At 46.7% G+C, this 20,945-nt stretch overlaps 2 protein-coding genes across 3 annotated transcripts; both read right to left on the bottom strand.

Annotated features, from left to right (window-relative positions):
* Positions 1-377: 377 nt before the first annotated feature.
* Positions 378-9,255, bottom strand: LOC101912813 (triggering receptor expressed on myeloid cells 2). 2 transcript variants are annotated; one of them, XR_003555476.2, is made up of 5 exons: positions 5,657-9,255; positions 2,723-3,067; positions 2,311-2,365; positions 1,353-1,906; positions 378-528 (listed from the first exon to the last, which is right to left on the bottom strand). XR_003555476.2 is itself a non-coding variant. In XM_005239664.4 (4 exons), exons 1-4 carry the CDS (start codon positions 5,868-5,870, stop codon positions 1,690-1,692), a joined length of 831 nt encoding a protein of 276 aa, XP_005239721.2. In that variant the 5' UTR covers positions 5,871-9,255; the 3' UTR covers positions 378-1,689. The 2 variants fall into 2 exon arrangements, 1 of the variants encoding a protein (XP_005239721.2); XM_005239664.4 differs by having other exon boundaries at positions 378-1,906.
* Positions 9,256-9,400: 145 nt separating this feature from the next.
* LOC101924739 (polymeric immunoglobulin receptor-like) lies at positions 9,401-16,083 on the bottom strand. Its single transcript, XM_013300938.3, has 8 exons — positions 15,877-16,083; positions 14,511-14,849; positions 13,888-14,202; positions 12,887-13,216; positions 11,744-11,819; positions 10,822-10,937; positions 10,357-10,406; positions 9,401-9,890 (listed from the first exon to the last, which is right to left on the bottom strand). The coding sequence occupies exons 1-8, from the start codon at positions 15,983-15,985 to the stop codon at positions 9,708-9,710; spliced, it is 1,518 nt and encodes a 505-aa protein (XP_013156392.2). The 5' UTR covers positions 15,986-16,083; the 3' UTR covers positions 9,401-9,707.
* Positions 16,084-20,945: the final 4,862 nt, after the last annotated feature.

Genomic DNA, 20,945 nt, shown 5'->3' on the forward strand with positions numbered 1-20,945 from the left:
CTCCGGGTTAAAGCTGTGATTCCCTTGTTTTTTAGCACATCTAGCTGGGCACCACAGTACGGTCCAGGAATACTGAAGCTAGGTTTGTGTTAATACAGCTGCACTGGTGCGTGACTGCGTATGGGCTAATTTACCCTCTGGAAACAGAGAAAATGAGTTTAGATAGAGCACAACCACGGCTGGCCTGATCCGGTGTCAGGATGTGAGCTGCTGTTTCTGCACGGTACTAAGCGGAGCTGGCGGAATGTGCCAACCTGCCCAGCTGGCTCAGAGCATTTCTCTACATTATAAACGCACCAGCATGTTCCAGGTGTTACCTCTTCCTTGAGTGATGTGATCTGGAGTACTGCAGCTCTTTATCATGAATCCACACCAAGTCAGATAACCAGTTTGATTTTATTTAGCTTTGCAGGCGGTGCTGGGGAAAGAAGTGTCAATGCCCTTGGATTTGGGGTCTTCCTGGGAGAGCTAAAAGCAGCTTTTTACTTCGGGGAGTGCTGAGCAATGATCACATGTTGGTAACATCCCCTGGAGAGAGTGGAAAAAAATACAGGGAGAAATACAGAGAAAACATTCGTTCTTTGTTGCAAAGTCATTTGAGATATGAGGAAGCAGGCTCACAGCTGCATGTAGACTTCACATCCCTTTCTGTTATGTTCTGCAATTCCTTATGCCTTCCCACAGTGGCTGTTCACTGAAGATCCGCCCTGTCCAAGGCAGTTTTTAGGAGCTAGTCTTCATTACATTGGAAAGACAGAATCTCTCACCTGGCACTGCTCTGAGATGACACGAAGTTGATGTGTCTCAGTTCAGAGCCTGGTGGAACGATACGGGGATGAGTATCTGGAATAACTCTGCCTGGTGATATGATGCAGCTACTGGCAGTGTCCGGAGACGATAGCAGAGCACTGCATTGCCAAAAACCTGTCAGAAACTTCAGACTTTTGACAGCAGAATCTCAGTTAAAAAGCTGATTTCTAGACCAATAATATTAGCTTTCAATACAAACCGTCTAGTTCTGATCTCATGCTTTTGAGGGAAGCATTTGAGTGTTTTGTAGCGATGTGTAGGACACCTTGGAAAAAGCTATTAGTTCTTTAACACTGATCTTCAATGAATCAGAAGTTTCTTGGAGATTTGAGACAGAACCCTGTCTTTTTTACATTATGCGGATGTGTTTGTAAGTTGCTCAACACATGGTTGTTGAAATGTGTTACCTGAACTTCTATTTATGTCCACCATTTTATCGGTAGTTTTTTTTTATAACAAGGCATTTGCCAGTAGCTGTATAGAGCAGCAAAGTTTTTTGTGGCCTAGCAACGAGCTAGGGGGAAACTGAGCAGAGCTCTCACCTGTACCATGCCTAGGGAAGCATCTCTGCACAGAGATAAGTTTGTGCTGGATCTCTTGACAGAAAGACTTCATATTCCTCCTTTCCCTCTGGCCATCGATCCCATCCTCTTCCATTAGGTTCAGGTGTTACTGGCAGCATCTTTTCAGTTCAGTTGTGTTGGAAAAAGTCGGTCAGTGCCAATGAGAAGAAGCTGTAGATGGTAACATTCCTTCTCTGGAGTGACAGGTTAATCGATACCTGTGTTTAATAGGTGATCCTTTTCTTATGGCAGCTGGCAAAGCTTTGCCCACAAATGCTTGATGTTCATTTCTCTGTGGATTCCCTTTGGTTTGGCTCTAAGCAGTGCTCTCCCAGGAGGGGCTGATTCCATCATGTGCAAAGTGACCGGTGAAAGGGAGGACCTGCTGCTCATTCAAGCGTGGGTTCTTCTGCTCGGTTTCTCCGTTCTTCCTACTGTTGCCAATGATAAAGATCAGCACGGCCACCATGAACTTAGTAACCAGGAATCCCACAATGATATAGAGGACAGTGAAATCAGCTTCAGGAGGGACGCTGTGGGGAACCATAAATATAACAGTGAGGGGGACCGTTCAACCCTTAATAAAACTCTTGTAGCACACTGTGTTGGAGACGGTAACATCTGCAACAGGCGGTCCCTGCCTGTGCACAACAGAGCCTGGGAGGTTAGAACAACTCTAATAAGTTATCTCACATACAGATAAATTATGACCTGCAGGAGTTGTTTTGCTTGGCACCGAAGCACCGCGTTTTCTGGATTAGGAGAAAGCTGCTCTTTAGAAACCACACGGCAGTTCTAGGAATTGTCATAAATGAGGAGGAGGTAGAGAATATGCCTGTGGTGGTATTCCTCTCCACTTCTAATGGGCTTGCTGGTGCTAATCTGCCTTTGTCCTAGGAAGACTAAAGATCACAGTATGAGGAGTTTTATGGCTTACCCAGAGATGCTCTGCACAGCACGAGGCTCCTCTGGCATTTGGGTCTCCGGGACAGCTGTTGATAGAAACAGAACAGTTTAGTCTGCAGATGTTTCTGGGTGATATTCACTGGTATCACCAGCGCCAGTGCCCCAGCTAGGCATAGATAACCAAAATGAGATTGGGCACTGGGTTGTATGCTAGAAAATTAATCTGGGTAGCAATAAAGGGATGACATATGTTAGATGTCCTGTTAACAGTGAGGTCATGTTGCTGTAAATCAGGAACTAAAAAGAGGCAATGAAACCCAGTACCTCCTCAGAGTAAGACAAAAGTCATTTTTTACTGAAGTGAGGCCTTGGCATCTGCAGACACATGTGAAATTTAAGTAGGAACTCAGAAACTCATGAAAACACACAGCCCCAAGACATACCTGTCAACACTTCCACTTGGACCTTCCTTAAGCTGTTTGTTTCCCCCAGGTACTCAGTTTTGCACTGGTACAACCCAGCATCCTGCTTCTTGAGTCGCTTCATGGTCACCGTCAGGACCCCTTCACGGACATTGTCACTGATGGAGGTGTTGCCATTCCTGTTCTTTAGGAATGGCAGCCAGAAGCGTCGGGCACTCACCACATGTTGGCACTCGGTCTCATCGATCATCTTGCACCAGCTCTTTTCTCTCCACCGTTGCTGCCAGGGGTTATAGGTGCAGTTGACAGAAATGGTGCCCCCCTCCATTCCGTACACCACAGTGACGTTCTCTACAGCACATGATGCTAGGAGAGGAGGAGAAAGCAGTGAGCCAAGTCTCTTTTATATCTGTCCGTTCCCACTATGTTTATGCTAAATGTCATTTTCATCTTTTACAATTCTAGTGATGGCTGCTGTCAATTGTAGGGCTGTCACCTGCCCACTTCCCCCAGGAAAGACACGGTGTGCTCAGATTCAGAGTCTGGATTCAGACTTTCTTGAAATACATCTGTAGTGATCCCTCTGACTGGTGTGTTACTCAGCTTTTGCCAGGTAGCTGTTCTTGTGGGGGTCACTGAGGAAAGGAAGAGGTGTCAGCTTCATTAATATTTGCAGATTTTCTGACGCTCAGGAAATTTTGGTCCTTGCCTTCCCATCTGGCCCCATGGTGGCTGCTCTGGATTGCAGTCTGGAAATCGACCTCATCACACTTTCTGTAATCATTGGGCTCCTGCCCAGTAAGGGGAAGCAGTTTGTCAGCATAATTAGGGAATTAAATAGAAACTTGCATTTTCCTCTGGTCCTGAGGGGCACGAAGCTGGGCATTCAGGTAGATTGAGTTGGCATCAGGCAAGCTGGCTTGGTTTTTAAAAGCTTTTTTTACAAGGCAGCTCATAAAAACATAGCTTGACCCAATAATGACAAATTGTTTCTGTGTAACTCTGCTTAGACCAGCCTTGCTGTAACATCCCTGCTTTGCAACGTCCAGCCTGCTGACTTGCATACAGCTGCAGCAAGGCAGCTTGCCTCAGGGTTTGGCCTTGAGCTCAACACTTCCACATATGTCCATAGATGCAGATTTGGCTCTGGAATACCCTCTGCTGTGGAAAAGATCATTTGCAGTAAATGCCCATAAACTTTATTCCCATTTTAAGGATCTTTACACAGCCAGAGAGAAGCAACACAGCCCTGGAAAGTGCTAGAATCACAGTGACATCTACAAACCAGTGTCCAGCTAGCTGTTTAGGAGGTTATTTCTTAATCCTATGCCTGATTTCAAAGCCCAGGGTTTCAGCTTTTTTTTTTTTTTACCCTATCTTTTAATAGCCTACTAATTTTAATCATGTTGACAACTGGTCTTTGGCTGCTTGGCCTTTTTCTTGCCTTAGTTCCTTATTTCTAATTTCCATTCCTCTGTATGACAGGCAAATGCAGAGGGGACAGTGAACTAATAATACTTCCAGAGAGAAGTGCAGTGTGGTATTTGTGGAAATCTCTATTTCTAGTGAAAAAAATCTGAGGCTGGTGCCTTCAGTGAAACCATAAGTAATTACAAAACAGAAATAAATTTAAAAATAGGCTGTTGTGAGGACTTTGTGCTGGCTGAGCCTCTAAATAACACTTTTAAAAACAATTCCTACCATTCTAAGCGAATTGCAAACTAAAAAATCTGAAGATCTTTCAGCTTGACTAGAAGAGGACATAAAAATGGATCTATGCTCTCCAAGTACCCACCAACCCACCACCTACAAGTCCTTATCCTGATATGTTGCTCCAGTCAAGCTTACCTCGCTGAATGTCCAGTCCAGTCCTGCCTATGCAATCCCTCCGAACATTTTAACTCCCTCTCCTATTTCTCTTGTGGACCACCCCTTGCCTCCCATTCTGCATGTTGAGTTCCTGGAATGGGCCCAGGGGTTTGTTTTTTAGTTTTGTTTTAAATAGTAGCAGCATTGTGAAAAATCTCTTGGTCAGAATCGGGGCATTTAAAGATTTGCTGATGCCCCTGTGGAAAACCTTGTGTCATTATCTTTTCAACTAATTCTGCTGACAGATCACACTATTTGTGTTCCTCCTCCCTTGTTGTGTGCTACTGAAAACAGTATAGCAGACTTTTTTTCCAGGCTCATTCAGATCTTTGAGACAGGTTTCTGTGCGCCCAAAGCCTGAATCTCTTGCCTTTCTGTGCACTGCTGCAATTATCTGGGATCTGCAAAGTGTGTCTGGAGAGAGAAGGCTGCCAGCTGGGAGTACCAGCTGGGTCCTGTGCCTTGTTTCTCATTTCAGATGAACTTTGCTTTTCAAGCTGAAAATAGTTAATTGCCCAATATTTCAGAGGTGTCCCCTTCACTGAGTTCTATTTTTCTCCTCTTGAACCCTAGCTGCTGTGATTTACATTCAAAGACCTACAAATGCAAACAAATAGGATTTTGAAATTTCACGTTTCACTCTGAAAAGGCACACAAGACTTCTGTCGCCACTGTTTTGTGAGCTTGGATCACCACTGGCCCTTTGTTTAATTAAGGGGAAAAGAGCAAACTCTGAGGAAGGAGTCTGACATCCCTGCAATATAATTCGGGAGGAAGAATAGAGTGTCAAACAGACTGCAGTGCTCCAGGTTCCTTCTGCTTGCACTGCATGGACTTTACAGTGTACAGACAGGCAGTAAGAGTATCCATAGTAAGTGTTTGTATTATATTGGTCTTCCAAAGAATAGCATGCTACATCAAAGATACCTTTACATCCAGAAAAAGCTACTGGGTTTCAAGACCCATGCAGTCTTTTCCTGTGGCATTGTCGCTGATCTCCTAACAGGTGCAGATAGAGAGCAAGCTCTGCACCAATCCTTTACCCTATCGGTTAACTGAAACCCAAGGTCACGTACGCTTTCTTACCTGACAAGAAGACCATGAAGATGAGGTGCATGAGCTTCTCCATGTCAGTTGAGCAGAGAAAGGGACAAGAGAGGAGTCTGGAGAAAAGTAAAAAGAGCTCTTGCCCAAGAGCAGCTTGCTTTCCCCCCCCTCCTTGCTCTGCCGGAAGGAATGAGCACAGGAACTTGGCATCTTTTTTGTCCTGCATATTGAGCAATTCGCCAGGGACAGGCATTTCTCTCGTGGGCTGAAAATTCAGGCATCAGCATTGCCCACTCACAGCAACAATTTAGTCTAGACAGCCTGAAAGAGAGCATCATGTGATGGCCTGAAGCCGTGGTACTGGAGTCCTCTCAGCTCAGCTATGGTGCCTGTCCACCAGAGCAGGCTTCGCAGGGGGTGAATTTTTGGAAAGCCAAAAGGGAGAGGGCGGCTCTCATTAAGACTCTGCAGGTAGCTCAGTCAGCATCACGAGGGTGAAAGGAGCGTAAGGACATAATCCTGTGGGCTATTTTCAGGGGAAAGAAGATTTAGAAGAGCCTCTGCATGAAGCGTTCCCGTCCGTGAAGTCAGGAAGACAAGAGCACTGTGTTGAGTGAAGCGGTGAGGTGCTTTAAATGAGAAAAAAAGACATCTTTATTTGGTACCTAGCAGAAAGGACATAAAATCAAGGGATGGGGGCACTGATTTAGAGCCGATCAGTGCCATACTGATGCAGTAGTTCCTCATCAGTTCAATAGCAGTTTAGGACTGCAGCATTAGCAAACTGGCAGGCTGTGGATGGGTTGCTGTTTTTTCTTTTTTGAATTTATTTACCCAGAGCCTTCCAGGCAAGTACAAATAGACCCCGGCTTCTTAACTTGTGTGCTTATCTGCTTCTTAACAGGTGGATAAACCTGCAGGTCTAACCATTCATAAATGTGCCTTCTTTTTCTTTCCTGTAATTAGTGTTTAAGAAAATGGTACCTTACAGTATCCAAAAATTCTGTGTGAGGCTTACTGATTGCAGGTTTTGTTCATTCTTGCTCCAGTGAGCACAAATTTGAATTCTCTTTGATCAGAAGCAACTGCCTCCCTGAAAGTGTCTCTCTTCCACTCAATTGTGTTATACTATTACTCTTCCACTGTTTGACCCAGTGTAACTTACTGAATGAATAGTAAATAGTTAGGGGAATCTTGAGCTGAATGAACCATTTTTGTTTTCTCTCTGTCATTTCAAGCGAAACATGTCAAGTCTGAAAATTTCAAAGAACACATCAGCTTCCCTGCTGCAGCCATAGGAAGAGAAACCTACTGGATGCGACCGGCTTGTGAATAAGGAGTGGTTCAGGCCTTTTTAATTTGCCACTTGTTTGCAGAGCTTGGCGCAGCTAAATAAAGTGCCAGGGTCTCTGGTCTTTTGGAGAAACTGAGCTGAGCCCCAGCAAACTCATTTCATATTGGTGGCCACATGACTGCTAAATGAAGGTGGCAGGCATGTCATTTGGAGTATTTCCAGCAGAGAGATGGAAGTAATGGTATCACTTTCCAAGGCTCTGGTAAGCTCTCCCATGAAACTGCACACGCGTTTCTGGTCTATGGCTTCAGAAGCAGCCACAGAAGCCTGCATCCTATGATGAAGGGTGTAGAGCACAAGTCTTATGAGGAGCAGCTGAGGGAACTGGGGTTGTTTAGCTTGGAGAAAAGGAGGCTCAGGGGAGACCTTATCGCTCTCTACAGCTCCCTGAAAGGAGGTTGTAGCGAGGTGGGTCTCGGTCTCTTCTCCCCAGTAACAAGCGATAGGGTGAGAGGAACAGCCTCAGGTTGTGCCAGGGGAGGTTTAGACTGGATATTAGGAAAAATTTCTTCACCGAAAGGGTTGTCAGCCATTGGAACAGGCTGCTCAGGGAAGCGGTGGAGTCACCATCCCTGGGGGTATTTAAAAGGCATGTAGATGTGGCACTTGGGGACACGGTTTAGTGGTAGGCTTGGTAGTGCTGGGTTAACAGTTAGACTTGATGATTGTAAAGGCCTTTTCAAACCTAAAAGATTCTATGATTCTATGTTGTAGCCAAAAAAAAAAAAAAAAGGTGCTGGAAGTAGGCATGCTGGTTTGTACTGGTCTCCCAAAGAGTTTACAAAGAACCACCTGCACGTGCGAATAGGCTGGGAAGAGCTGCTAAAAGTACAACACAGTGCTGCAAAGGAACAGAGCTACATCTGAGACTGGCCGGATAGTGATTCCTGCAGAGATGCAAAGATGCCTCATAACAATGAAGGTGACCAAGTGCACTGGAAAAACATGTTTGGTAGTTTATGGTGTGATTATTCAGGATAGCAGGGTTTGATGAGGTCCCAGCCAGTCTAGTGTTTCTGGGGCAGCTCTTGGAAATTGCCAACCTGCATCAGAGCTGCACTAGAGATCTATAAATGTATTTATATGTTTGACATGAGTAAGCATGTCTGACTTACTCGGACATTTACATCCGTAAATAATCCACTCTTAACTACAATAGTGTCCCTTCTGTTATATCATCTGATGCTGAGACCAACTCTCTAACTTTATACTTCTTCCTCTGTTATGTGTGTCATACTTCCTGCAACTTCTTCACACAGCCTACCAGTTTCTTGCTCTGTGCCACTGTCTGTACAGACTTTCCTCACGTCTGTCTCAGGGCTCATCCTTGCAGCTAGCATAGCAAGGCACATTTTGTCCAAAAATGTCCCAGTGCTCTGTCCACTCCTCTAATGCAACACCACATGTTGTACCCTTCTTTCCTTTCTCCAGAAATACCCATTTTTGGTTCTTCCTACTTGTCTTGGTTCCACACTGCCTTGGTTTAAGCAGCTGGTTTGTGTGTTCTTGGGGAACAGAGGGAGCAAGACAACAGGCCAGCCAGAAGCTGTTGAACAAAGTAAGGGTCTTTGATTCGGAGGTCGTGAAAGAATGGGGCAGTCTGCACAAGCTACACATGGGAAGCCATGCCCGTAGCTGCTGCCTCATACTGGTTTTTAATGTACAGGCCTCAAAGACTGCATAAATATGCTGAAGATGTGGATGACCCTGAGAGCAAATTCAGCCCTCAAGCTTGGAAATAATTGTCTAGAGGATACAGTGCTGGAGACCGTCACCAGCGTAATCCACAGCAGCTGCACTGAATGCATCCCACAACCCTCTGCACTTCTTAAAAGGATACTTATACACGCACTCAGCAGTGTCATCACTCTCATTGCCTCTTACCCCCAAACACCAGCATGCACGCTCTGTTTCTTGATCTAAAGCTAAACATTTCGCTTTAGTTTGAAAGCCTCTTGCCATCTTACTCCTTGCCTAAGCAGCCTGATAAATTTAGGTTATAAGGGAATTTGCTTTAAGTCTCAAAATGTGTACATATTACTTATATGCACTGTTGTTGTTTCGTAGCTACAAGACCTTCTGGTGCTCAGATTCATCCAGCACAATCTCAGTTTACAAAGTTTGCAATCCAGCGTATCATCATGTTGCAATAGACCCTCAAGCTATTTACCTTCACGTAGGTGCTGGTTCTGCTTATTTTTACAACCCAGTGCTCATTTCCCCCAACCGTTACCTGGCAAATGAACCTGGTCACGGCAAGGTTAGAGTTTTATCCCTCCAGCACTGGAATGAGTTTGCTTGGCCATAGTAGCTGAACCTTTAGGAGTGGAATAAAGTTTCTACCAGTGAACATAGTTGAAATACCAAACCCATCCATGTTCAGACAAATGCTGCTCTTTTCCAAATGGTCAGTCCTCCACACCTGCCTCTCCAAATGTCTTCATTTTAATGGAATCGAAGAAAGCAAATGTGCAAGGCATCCTGAGAATTACGCAACACCTCTGTCTGACCTGAGAGAATCTGCACACTTGTGGCAAAATTCTCTACTGGCTTCTAATAGGAGGGTGGTCTTAAAATGCATAGGCAACATAGACAAAGCAGCAAAGACTTAGATCTTTCCCCAGTGTCCATCCACACAGCTTCTATTCCCTATTCCCACTTTGTCTTCCAGTTCTTTTCTCCCATTTCTGGATTGTTTGGGGATTTTGTGCTTCATCCTTTGTCATTCATTGGTAACTACTTGAACGCAATGGTAGCATATTCCACATTTTCATCTTTGGGTTTCCTGTGAGCCTGACTTGGTTCAACATTACAGTAGAGAGGATCCCCAGGGTTGAGTCGGGATCTAAAGTTCATAGCAACATATTTTAGGTCTTTGCTGTCATCCTTGGGACTTTCCATTCTTTCCGTGCTGTCAGGCTATGAAAAGAAAGGGAAAACACTTGTTAGCATGATTCAGTGCCAGGCCACAGCTGTTATCAAAAGAACAAGACTTTCCCAGGAGGAAAGGAGAAGCCATGTAAAAACTGACCTTCGGTCGTGACAGAGGTGAAAGAACAGAAAAGTTTTTCCTTCATCACCTCTTCTTGATACAGGTTACAACCTCATCATCTAACCTTGCTTTCTAGTCTTTGAGTAAATTCTAAGAGATCACCCCAATTTGCTCCACTGTGGTTTTTTCCTACTGGAGTTTCCTTACATTAATGACCCTTCTCTCTCTCCAGCTAGGAACTCCAGCTTCTCTCCGGTGACATTAAATACCGTTTCCCCTCCTGCTCACAAGCAAAAATGAGCACCAAGGTCCACATCAGGGGGATCAGCCAGCTCCTCACAGACTATTGGTAAGGAATTCGTTACTGTACGGGAAGTAAAATGTTTTCCTTACCTGTGCTGTGTCCTCTTGTTTGTCATAGGTGTCCTCTGCTTGCCTGTTACCTTTGGAACGAGCCAAAATCAGAGGTTTTAGAAGTAGAGAAGTCCATGAAATGCCTGGGCATTACCTATGGTTCAGGAGTTTTGGGGAAGGCTGTGGTATTGCCCAGTGCTAGAAGCAATGTGTGTGCCAGTGGGACCCATCTACTCTGAATGTGGTGAACACGTTGCTCTCATTTTACTTCTCTAACATGTGAGCAGGTGTCCTGTGCAGAGTCTGGAGGAACATGGGTTTGACTTATTGTGAGAGGAGATTACAGCAAGGAGCCTGACATGAGGCTTCCCAGGCTGCACCTGCCTTGTCTTCTCCAGGGCACTGTAAACTGGGAATAAGCTCACCTGGAGTGGAAAAGTGATGGCCAGAGAAGGCCCTGTTTAGTATAGAGTGGAACATGAAGCATCACCAGTCTCCACATACCTCTTTTCTTCAGCTGCTTGCGCCGCCTGATGCACAGTATTATCAAGCTGATGACTGCCAGGATGAACAGGATGCTCAGGATCCCAGAGAGTACAATGAAGGTGTTTTCATTTGTGCTGAAGCCGGGAAAGCGAAGGAGTTACTAGTGTTATAGGGTAGCACTGCATGATGCTGGCACAGCCCATTACCAAACAAACAGTGACCAAAAAAAGGGAACAGGAATAGCTTTTATGCACTTGGAAGGAGGGTCTGATTCTCCTGCAGCAATGCTGTCTTGATTTTTCTAGCTGGCTGTGCCTTCTGAGCTTTTCCTAAATCGCTCTTCAGGCTTTAAAAACAAGCCACTGTTCAAAGTTCAGAGCACAATTCCAGGCTCGCTGGAGCAGGTACTGCCTTTTCCTCCCATGTTTTGCTGCACCTAGCACACTGGGGCTGATGTATGATTGCACTCTTAAAGTGCTGCTGTAGTGTTGATGACAGCAGATGTCCAAAGGGGAAGAAAAGCCTTTACATTTAACAGCATGGAAATAGAAGGATAAAATAGCAGCCAAGGACTATTTCATTGTTAAATATTCATGGGCAGGGGTGAGCAAAATTGAGACAGAAAGGCTTAGGGGCAGTATCTGGGAGTTTCTATTACTGCAAAGAGCACAGCCCAAAGAGATAAGGATAAAAAAAGTAGATAGGCATCTACATTCCAGAAAGCTGTGGCTTGATTTTACCAGTCTGCTTCTGCTTGTAATTACACCCTGAGCAGGAGCTGGAAGAGGAAAGGCCATCTTTGGCAAGGACACCTGTCATATCTAATTCCTCTGTAAGCAGGAGTCTTCAGAATGCCCAGCCAGGGAGACAGGTGTTTTGTGGACGAGACATTGCAAACTCTTGTCTGTGTTCAAGATCAGAGACTTTCCTTAGGGCTTACCTTGATGCTGGGGTGTTGACAGAAGGGGTTGTTTCACTTCTGCCTGCAGTACCTGACAAAGTTGTTCCAGCCAATACTGCAATCACAAACATGAAGACAAGAATAATCACTACTGGGCTGCTTTGCATTTACCAGCGAAACTTCCCGGCCATTGCTACCATGGATATAAATCCACACCCGCTGTGACACCTGGCACAGGCAAGCTGCCCAGGCTGTAACCTGTGCCATCAAGACTTGCTGCCACCAGGCAAAGCAATGTAAGGATCAAAACCTGGCAGGGAGGGGCAAGGAGCTCAGCAGGACCCCCTCTCTGTGTGTTCCCATCCCAAAGCATGGCAGAAGGAAGTGCTCTAAGTGCAAGCAGGTATGTGCTATGGCAAAGATCTTCAGGCAGCAATGAAGTACTTAATGACTCTGTGCTTAAGCAGACCGAAGCTTGCGAGAACTAAGCATACAGCGTTGCCTGTGAAAGACTTGGCTGTAAAAATTGCTTCCGGGGCTGTTTCAGTACCCAGAGGAGGTTATGCGTGCAGAAACCTGCTCGCTTAGAGACTGCATTCAGTCCCATGCGATAGGAGTTCCTCCTAGGGAATTATGCCGTCCCCTGTCATCTTCTGGAATGCCATATCCATTCGGTGCTGCTCTGCCACACCCCTGAAAGACAAGCTACAGCGTGGTGTTGGTCTGCCACAATCAGTGCCTAAATGTTATCACATATTGTTAAAACACTATGCTGAAATAAAACCTAGAAGTCACAAATCTTTAAAATATGGGTATAAAGGTGAAGGCGACCACACGTGAAGATCTTAATGTCTTTAAAAGCCAAGGGATGAGTTGCTGTAAAGGGGAAGAACTTGTATTATGAGAATTAGTGACAGAAACACCTCCACAAAAATGACTGAAGCTGCTCTCAGGTAAAAGAGAAGCCACACGGCGCACACACGTGGTTCAGTTCTGATCCCTGCTGCTATTCCATAGCACGGTTAGTGTGAGAAGGTAGAGTGATGTGGGGTTTGGGCAGGCAAACACAGATGTAACGTGGGAGGTGGTGTAAGCTGGGCAGTGCAGAGACTAGAGGGAGAGAGTAGGAAAGTGAGTCTGCAACCTACAACTAACCATGTTTTTCTACAGGTCAGTACTCACCCTCAGAAATACTGAGCGTAACCTCTGCCATTCGGAAAAGACCGTTGGGTTCATAAAGTGCACACCAGTACATGCCGGAGTCCTGTGCCTGCAGCTTCTCCATGGTAATGGTGACAATCCCCTGCTGGCTGTCGTCCTGGATCGTGACTCTGCCTTTCTGGAGTAATCTGCGGTACCCTGTGGGCTTAACGTAGCTGTTCACCAGTACGATACATGCTGTCCTCGCTCCCTCTTTGCACCAGGCTTTGCTCACAGCCCGGTAGACTGGGGCACTGTACAGGCACTGGACAGAGATATTGCCTGACTCCATGGCTGTGTATTGTTGGGTCCCTGGAAAACACCCAGCATATTTGGTGAGATCCCAGTGCAGGCACGATGGCACCCTTTCCCCATCACTGGAATACTTGCTGTGGGCTGAACGCTCCCTGGATGTCCTTCTACCTCCAGATATGAGGAGCAGAAGGGGACTAGACCCAGATGGTGAGTCGCGAAATTGGGTAGGTCCTGTCCACTTCCTTCGGTTCCCCCAGGGGCCGCATGCTCCCAGGTGTTCAACCCGTAGGGTCTGGGAGGCAAGGACAGGGCAGGGCTGGCAGCTGCGGTGTCAGAGCAAAAGCAATGCGTGGCAGCGGGGAGGTCGGCGGCAGCGCCCAGCATGGGCGAGCCGAACACTGAGCTGGGGAAGCTGCTCCTGGCGCCGCTGGATCAGCCCTGTGGGAAGCAGTTGCGACGAGCGGCCCCATTTGTGGGAGCTCATGGGAACCTCCCCTGAGTCTCTGCTGTGAGCAGAGCACGCAGGGCCCGGCCTGAGCTTTGGCTCCACAGACCTCTTGGGCAGCCACCAGCGTGTCCACCAGACAGACAGGGAGAGATGGGTGTCAGCTGTGCAGTGGCAGCACAGGCCTTCTCCATGGTGTGGCACAGGATGGGAAGGACAACAAGCAGGGAAGGTGGGGGTGAAATCTGCCGAAATCCACACTTGGCTGCCAGCAGGTACTCACTCTTGGACACAAGGAGCATGACCTCCATTATCCGGGTGAGATGAGTGCCTCTGGCAAATGCACACCAGTACACACCAGTGTCCTGGGCCTGCAGCTTCTTCATGGTGATGGTGACAGACCTTTTGCGGGTGTCATCCTGGATCAATATTCTGTCTTGCAGAGCTCTGCTGTTATGCTCTGTTGAATCTGTCCTCACCAGGTCTTTACAGCCAGTCTGACCTTCCTTACGACACCAAACTGTTGTCCCCAAGCTGTACCCAAAGGTCCTGTAGGAGCACTGCAGAGAGAGACTGTCCAATTCCCACCTGTGCAACTCTGCAAAACAGCAAATGTGGTCACTGACGCACAAGCAGTGGCCACAGGGGCATCCACCTCAGGGCCGGGGTGAGGTTAGGGCAGGACAAGAGAGAGCTGAGAGTCTGCAGGGGCAGCCGGGTCTGTGGGGCTCCTGCACACTGTGCCTGCATGAGCGTGGAAGGCAGCGAGCGAAGCTGGGAAGGGTGGGAGACCGTGGGGATCGGGGGGAGCTGCCCGGCTGTGCGGGAGAGGGGGGACAAAGCAGGGGAAGGAATGATGGTGCTTTCTGACAATACGTGGGTTTGTGTGGGGAAAAAGGTACTCACCCTTGAAAACACTCAGTGAGATCGTCTTTAGTGGAAGGTAATTGTGACTGCGGGAACGAGAAGCACAGGAGTATATGCCTGAGTCCTCTGCCTGGAGGTTAGTCATGGTGATGGACACAGTCTTGTGCGTGGGGTTGTCCTCTATTCTAACCTTCCCCTTTGTGACCTCCTTTTGGTACGGGTGATTCGTCTCCACTAAGGGCTCACATATGTCATCTCTCATACGGCACCAGACTTTCTTCTGCTGGTAGTTAGCCCCTGCTGTGTAAGGACATCGGATATACAGAGTGCTTCCCTCCCATCGCCTCTCCTCAGAATCAGGTGTTTGGGCTTGGAGACCTGCAAATATCAGATGTAGTGTGAGGGAGAGGGGGGCTGACGCAGGGCTGCCCACAGTGTCCCGACGGACGCAGGGAAGCTCTGCCTCTGACCTTCCCCCATGGGCACTCGTGGCTGGGGGAACTACAAAAACCAAGAACCATTCTCCCTGTTAAATTCTCCTGCTTGAAAACGGGAAGGTTGATTTCTGGTGTGCAGTGTTGAGATCTGAGCTAGGACCGTGATTTAAAATCCAGTATCTTTGCTTTAAATCTCACAAACATGCAGGTACTAGAGGTGTTGGACCTTCAAGCCTAAATGGAGCCGTGCATGATGCGGTCTTTGGAGCTGTCCCAGCAGCCCAGCCCCATTGTAACTGCTCCTCACTGCAGGCAAAATGGGGACCAACCCCTCCCCACACAGTGCCCCTCAGGCCGGGTACCACCTGTACCGGCTGGCGGGATGGGGCAGAGGGCAGGACCCGGGGCAGTGTGTGTGCTGGGGATGAAATGCTCGACCCACGGCTGGGATTGAACTCGCCTTCAGCAGCCTGCAGCTCCTCCATGCCGTATCCTCGGAGGATGCCCAGCAACTCACAGGTGTGAGGCTGTGCTAAGTGCAGGGCTGCCTTGATTCCCCAACATACCACATGCTGAAAGCTTTGTGCTTTCTGCTGGGATGGCAGGGGAGGCAGGCAGGTGCCCTCAGACAACTCTGTCCTCAGCCAGGACTTCGATCAGAGGAGCCAAGTGGCACCAGGCAGCACGATGGGAAATGCTGACTGGGGGAGGCACCGAGGCTGCTTTAGAGGCTGCAGCTCTGTGCTCCCGGGGTGGTACGTCCTGGGAGCATGGAGGAGCCAGACGTGCAGTAGCGGGAATTCAGGCTGCCCCTTCCCACCCCTGCAGCGAGTTGCCCAGCTCAAGAGTCCTGCTGGTGTGGGATTCCCCCCTGCTATGGAGCTCTCCAAGCGGCAGGAGGTGGGGAAGGGTGTCCCCCTCCCCCTGAGTGTGTGGGAAGCCTGAGGCATACCCAGCCGTTCTCTTACCTGGGAAGCAGAGCAGCAGCAGCAGGAGGACTCTCAGCTCCATGGCTGTCCTCAGGCCCAGGGAAGGGGCATTGCTGGAGGCTGCTCTATGTGTCCTGTGCAAAAGCATCTTCCTTGTGTACAGTTCTGCATCACAGTGGCACTGCCAGAGGAAGTGCCTAACGTCTTGCTTCAAGAGGAAATCCTTCACTACATTTTGTTACAAGACTGAATTAAGATAATTTCAGAGTGCATTTGGGGAAGTGGCTGAGAGCAGGGCCCACCCCATCCTGATGGCAAAGGCCCTTTGCTGCTCTCGCCTGGCCACGTTATGCTCTGCCCTCAGATGGGTGGCACTGGGGCACTCGCTTGGCAGTCCTGAGCCATGGGAGATGGAACAGGTCATTTGCCCTGGCCCAGCCCTTCTCTTTGGGCTCCCAAGGCATTCTCTGCCCAGGCCCTTGCTGAAAAGTCACCTCAAAGTCAGTGCGGCAATAAGCCCAGGGCTGTGTCTGCATGGACTGTCCCATGGGCTGTGCCATTTGGGATCCCTCATCTCCACCACCACCCCAGCCAGTCCCCTTGCGCCCTGTGCTCTGCCGTGCACAGAGTGGCTACCCCCAGAGTGCCCAGCTGGAGAAATCAAACCAGAACCATTTGGCTTTTGCACATTACACAGTAATGTCTCCACATGACTGAAGAGATTTTAAGTACAGGGGAAACAATGCAAATATTGGAATAATCCATTCAAAGCAGCTCCTGACACGACTGAATCTTGGCTTACTGTGAAAATGGACAGCTAAACACAGCTTCCTGGCTCTGCATGTCCTTTTGGTTCCCCCATACGATTCAGGAATGGGAGATGGTAGGGTGAGGGAACTAGGAGTCAGGAGCAGCCTAGTAGGTAACAGGAACTGCAGAGTATAGAGAGCAGAGAACAGGTGGAGCAGGTGAGGCAGCAAGCCTGGGAAGTTAATTGCTCTGCAAGGAAAATGAGGAAGGAGTTTCTCCAATTAAAAAAAAAAAAAAATCCAGTCACTTATGAAAACAGACAACTTAATTTCCTTTATTTGGAAGAAGCGAGAGGCATGATAAAGAACACACCAGTACTCCCCAGTGTCTTGAACTGTGAGCTTCTCCATGGTGATGCTGAGAACACCGCTCTGGGTGCAGTGTATCTTCCTCTGAGTGTTATAGTCTCATACTGATCGCTCATCTTTTCTGTACTGACCAAGACAGCACACTCTTTTCCAACTGTCTTTTTGCACCAGGCTTTCCACGCAGCCTTGTAATCTTGCATGTTATATGGGCACTCAGCAGAGACTGCATCTCCCTAGCTACATATCCTTGGGTTTCTGGAAAAGGTCACACTGGTTAGTATGGCCCAGGCAAAATGTCCAATTACATCCGTTTTCCACCATTAGAATAAGCACAATATCGTAGTCCAATTCACAAGCATTTTAGCTACAGGAAGGTCGAATTGAACTGGGATGCTAAATAATGTCCAAAATATTCTTTCCTAAAGCAAGTTTAGAATAATATAATCATATCCCCAAACAAAGCAAAGCTTATTGTAACAGAAACATCAGGAAACTTTGCTCTGAATTCATCAGCTGAGTTGGAAATCAGAGAAAAATAGCCAAGACAGAGAAAGATCTGAGGCACCTTATGTACAAGAAATTACTAAACCAACTTTTTTCCTGGAAAGGAGGTGACAGGGGTGATATTAAAAACATCTATAAAATCAGGAATAGCAGGGGGAGAGAGAACGGGAGCAACAATTCACTTTCTACTCTAAGAAGGAAGTCACTAGTTAGGAGAAAAGGAAATTCTCCATGCATGCATCAAGTGTGGAGTTCACTGCCACAGGATGTTCAAATACCAAAAGTTTTTATGTGTCAGCAGAATGAGTAGATGAACTCAAGAGAAAAAAGAATTTAGCCATTGCTATTATAACAAAAATAATTCTCCAGAAATTCACTGGAGGCTGGGAGAGTATTCAGGAGAGCTGTTTCTACGTGCTCCTCTTGGGTTTATGCTCCTTCCTAATTATGTCCTTCAGCCAGTGTTGGAGACCTTTGGTCTGACCTACTATGGCTATTCCTCAGTAACCTGAGAACAAGACACTGAAAAGGTAAGCAGAGAAAGGGAGGAAGAAATCTACAAAATACCCGACATGTTCCTTAGAAAGAAATACTCATTCTTGGAAACAGACAGCTTAATCTCAATTATTTGGGAAAAAATGAGAAGATTTACAGTGTGCACACCAGTACACTCCTAAGTCTTCAGCTTGCAGCTTCTGCGTCGTGACAGTAATTGTTCCCTTCTGGATGTCATCACATGGAGTGCTTTTCTCAGAATAAACCTTGTTTTGATACACTGATAGGTGGTAATCGGTGCTGACCCAAGATACCACATTTATCTTTATATTTCCTTCAGCACCAGGCTTTCCTCGTAGCATTGTAGTTCTGGATATTATAGGGACATAAAACAGGAATACTTTTCAGCTCCATAGGAGAGTGGTATTAGACCACTGCAGGACGTAAGAACAGCAGTATAAATCCCAGCTAAGAGCCACAATGACACATCTTCCATGAATGACATATCTACTATGGGATAGTCTTCACAGCTGAAATCCAGACCCTGGCTTCAGCTGGGACATCAGTCCTGTGTACCTCACACACCGGCTGCTCTCTCTCTGCCTCTTGCATAGCAACTTATTTTCCCACAATGTCCCAAATTCTGACACAAAGAAGCTGCTGGATTTAGGTGGAGTAGCAATTTTAAGATAGAAGCACTCCATCTCTCCTTTCCTGTTACCACCATCACAACAAGCTGGGAGAAACTCATCAGTGTTCACAGCTGAGCAGCCTCAGCCCATTATCAAATGAGTTCATATAAAACCTCTGGTAGAGGCAGTTGTTCTCTTATTCAGACTCCATGGAAGAATCTAGCAAGGTAGGAGTTGCTGAGTAAATTCTTAGGCTGCCTTATCTCAGGTTGTGGTTTGAGGGGAAGGTAAGCCTCTTGCAAAAATATTGGAAAGAACATAAAATTGAAGTAAGCCTTAAAATAACGTGTCCTTTTTTTTACAACAATGGAGAAAAAGGAAACTAGTGTGACAAATTTTAGTAGCGTTTTGTTTGAATTCTTGGTCTCGGAGTGTGTGAGAGAAAAAATGTTATATCTCGGCATCCCTCAGCTTTGCTAATAGGAAAATGGGGGCTTTTCCTTATTCCAAATTAATTTTTTACTGTATTGTAAAGGATAACACAAACTTAGTTTTTTAAAAAAAATTGATCTTTCACAGAAAGCAAATATATTTTTGGGTTAAAAGTCACAAATTTGCACTAAAATGTAGGGTTTTTTTAACCAAAGGTTGCTGACTGTCTGTGAAGATCTGCTGTAGAAACTGTTCTTTGTATTGTAGTGTTGGGGGATTCGCTGGTTTTAGTCTGACCTGCTGGAGCATGAGTCAGAAACGGTCCCTTAAAAAATGAAGAAATTGTGGTGTGAGCCTTGCTGCCAGCTCCCCTGTAGTTCTGCACAAGTCCTTGTGATGGCTGGTGGGTTCAGTGTGCGTGTTCAGGAGAAAGGGAGGGATCAGGCAGGAAACTGTGGTCATCAAAAGATCAGGAGATTCTCCAGCTTTGGTTACAGCTTAGTACTGTGCTCAGGGACAGATCTTTTCATAGCTATGCAAGCTTTGTGTCTAGAGATACAGTGAGCACAAATATATATGGAATTATATTCCCTCTATGGAATAGTTAACAGGCCTGAGCTGGCTCTGCAGAGGCTTCAAAAGACTGAGGATATAAAAGGTTTTGTAAGGAAACAGAAGACGATGTCAGTCGTGTGTGATAGTAAATCTGTGCTAGTCATTCCTGGGGGCTGCTGAAGTGGTATTATGCTACTGTCATTTGGATGATCCCAGTTCCAAAATTATTAGCAACTCTTTTTATGTACGTTTGCTTCCTTGCTGCCTCCCAAAGACTCTCCTTTTCCTTGACAGAAGCTTTCAGAGGAATCCTTCCCTTCAGAGTTGCTTTTTGTGCTGTGTCAAAGGTGCGGTGCTCTGTGCACTTAGCCTGGTGTGCCTCAGCACCTGGCGTTCTGCATCTTAATAATCCACTCCTAAGAGGAATTTAACAGCCATGAAACAAATGCTTTAAGGCCTTCCTATTTGATTCACACAGATTTAGCCTGTCCTTAAGTAGCTGTGATTTCTATTAAATATTACACATGCAGAGAAGGAATCGCGGCCAGGACAGTTGTCCCTCGAGCCTGTGACCACATGGTCTTTTCAGGGAGTGGTGGAGCTAGACCAGGCAATGCCAAGGGACATGTTGTCTGCATGACACACACCCATTTTTGAAGAGGAAACTGTGCCCAAAATGACTTGGCTTATGGACCTGGAGAAGCCAGAATCTGCAGGTAATAAGAACTGGAGCTGGCCCATCTCCTTTTGTAGCAGTGCAGAGAATTTCTCTGTCTGAAAAGAAACTTGCTTTGGTGCTACAAACTTTCAGAAGATTCTTTTCCGAGTGCTGGAGTATCATGCATTGTAGAGGACCTCAGGCAAAATGCAAGAGAAACACTGTACTTGAGCTCCCTTTGCCTCTTGTACCACCTCACCCCTTCTCTTCCCTGAAAAACAGAAGAGCAGAAACAGGAAACATGCTCCATGTCTGTGTTGGGCCAAGAGAAAGAGCAACACTAAGGCAGATCAGAGGGTTCGTAGATGTGTTCTCTCTGTACCCTTCTATCCTGGGAAGTGGCTGAGCTTAGTGGCTTACCATTTGGCTTGGCACAGAAATCCTTTGCGGCTGTTTTACATCTAAATTCGCACTTAAATAATTGAATTGTCTGTATCGATAGAGCTTGGCCAGCTCGGAAGACACAGATGCATTATGCAGAATTCAAGGATAAGCTTTCTTCTCCCCGTTGCATCAACAGGAGCTTCTTCCTAAGTCTTCATCTTGCCACACTTTCAGTGTTGTTCCTTCAAGACGCTTTGACACTTGGCACTAGCATCATAATTAAATTCAGCCAGCCCTTGGTCTCAAAGAAATGAGGGAAAATTCAGGTTT

This window comes from Falco peregrinus, chromosome 16, assembly GCF_023634155.1.
Source record: "Falco peregrinus isolate bFalPer1 chromosome 16, bFalPer1.pri, whole genome shotgun sequence".
Lineage (NCBI taxonomy): Eukaryota > Metazoa > Chordata > Aves > Falconiformes > Falconidae > Falco > Falco peregrinus.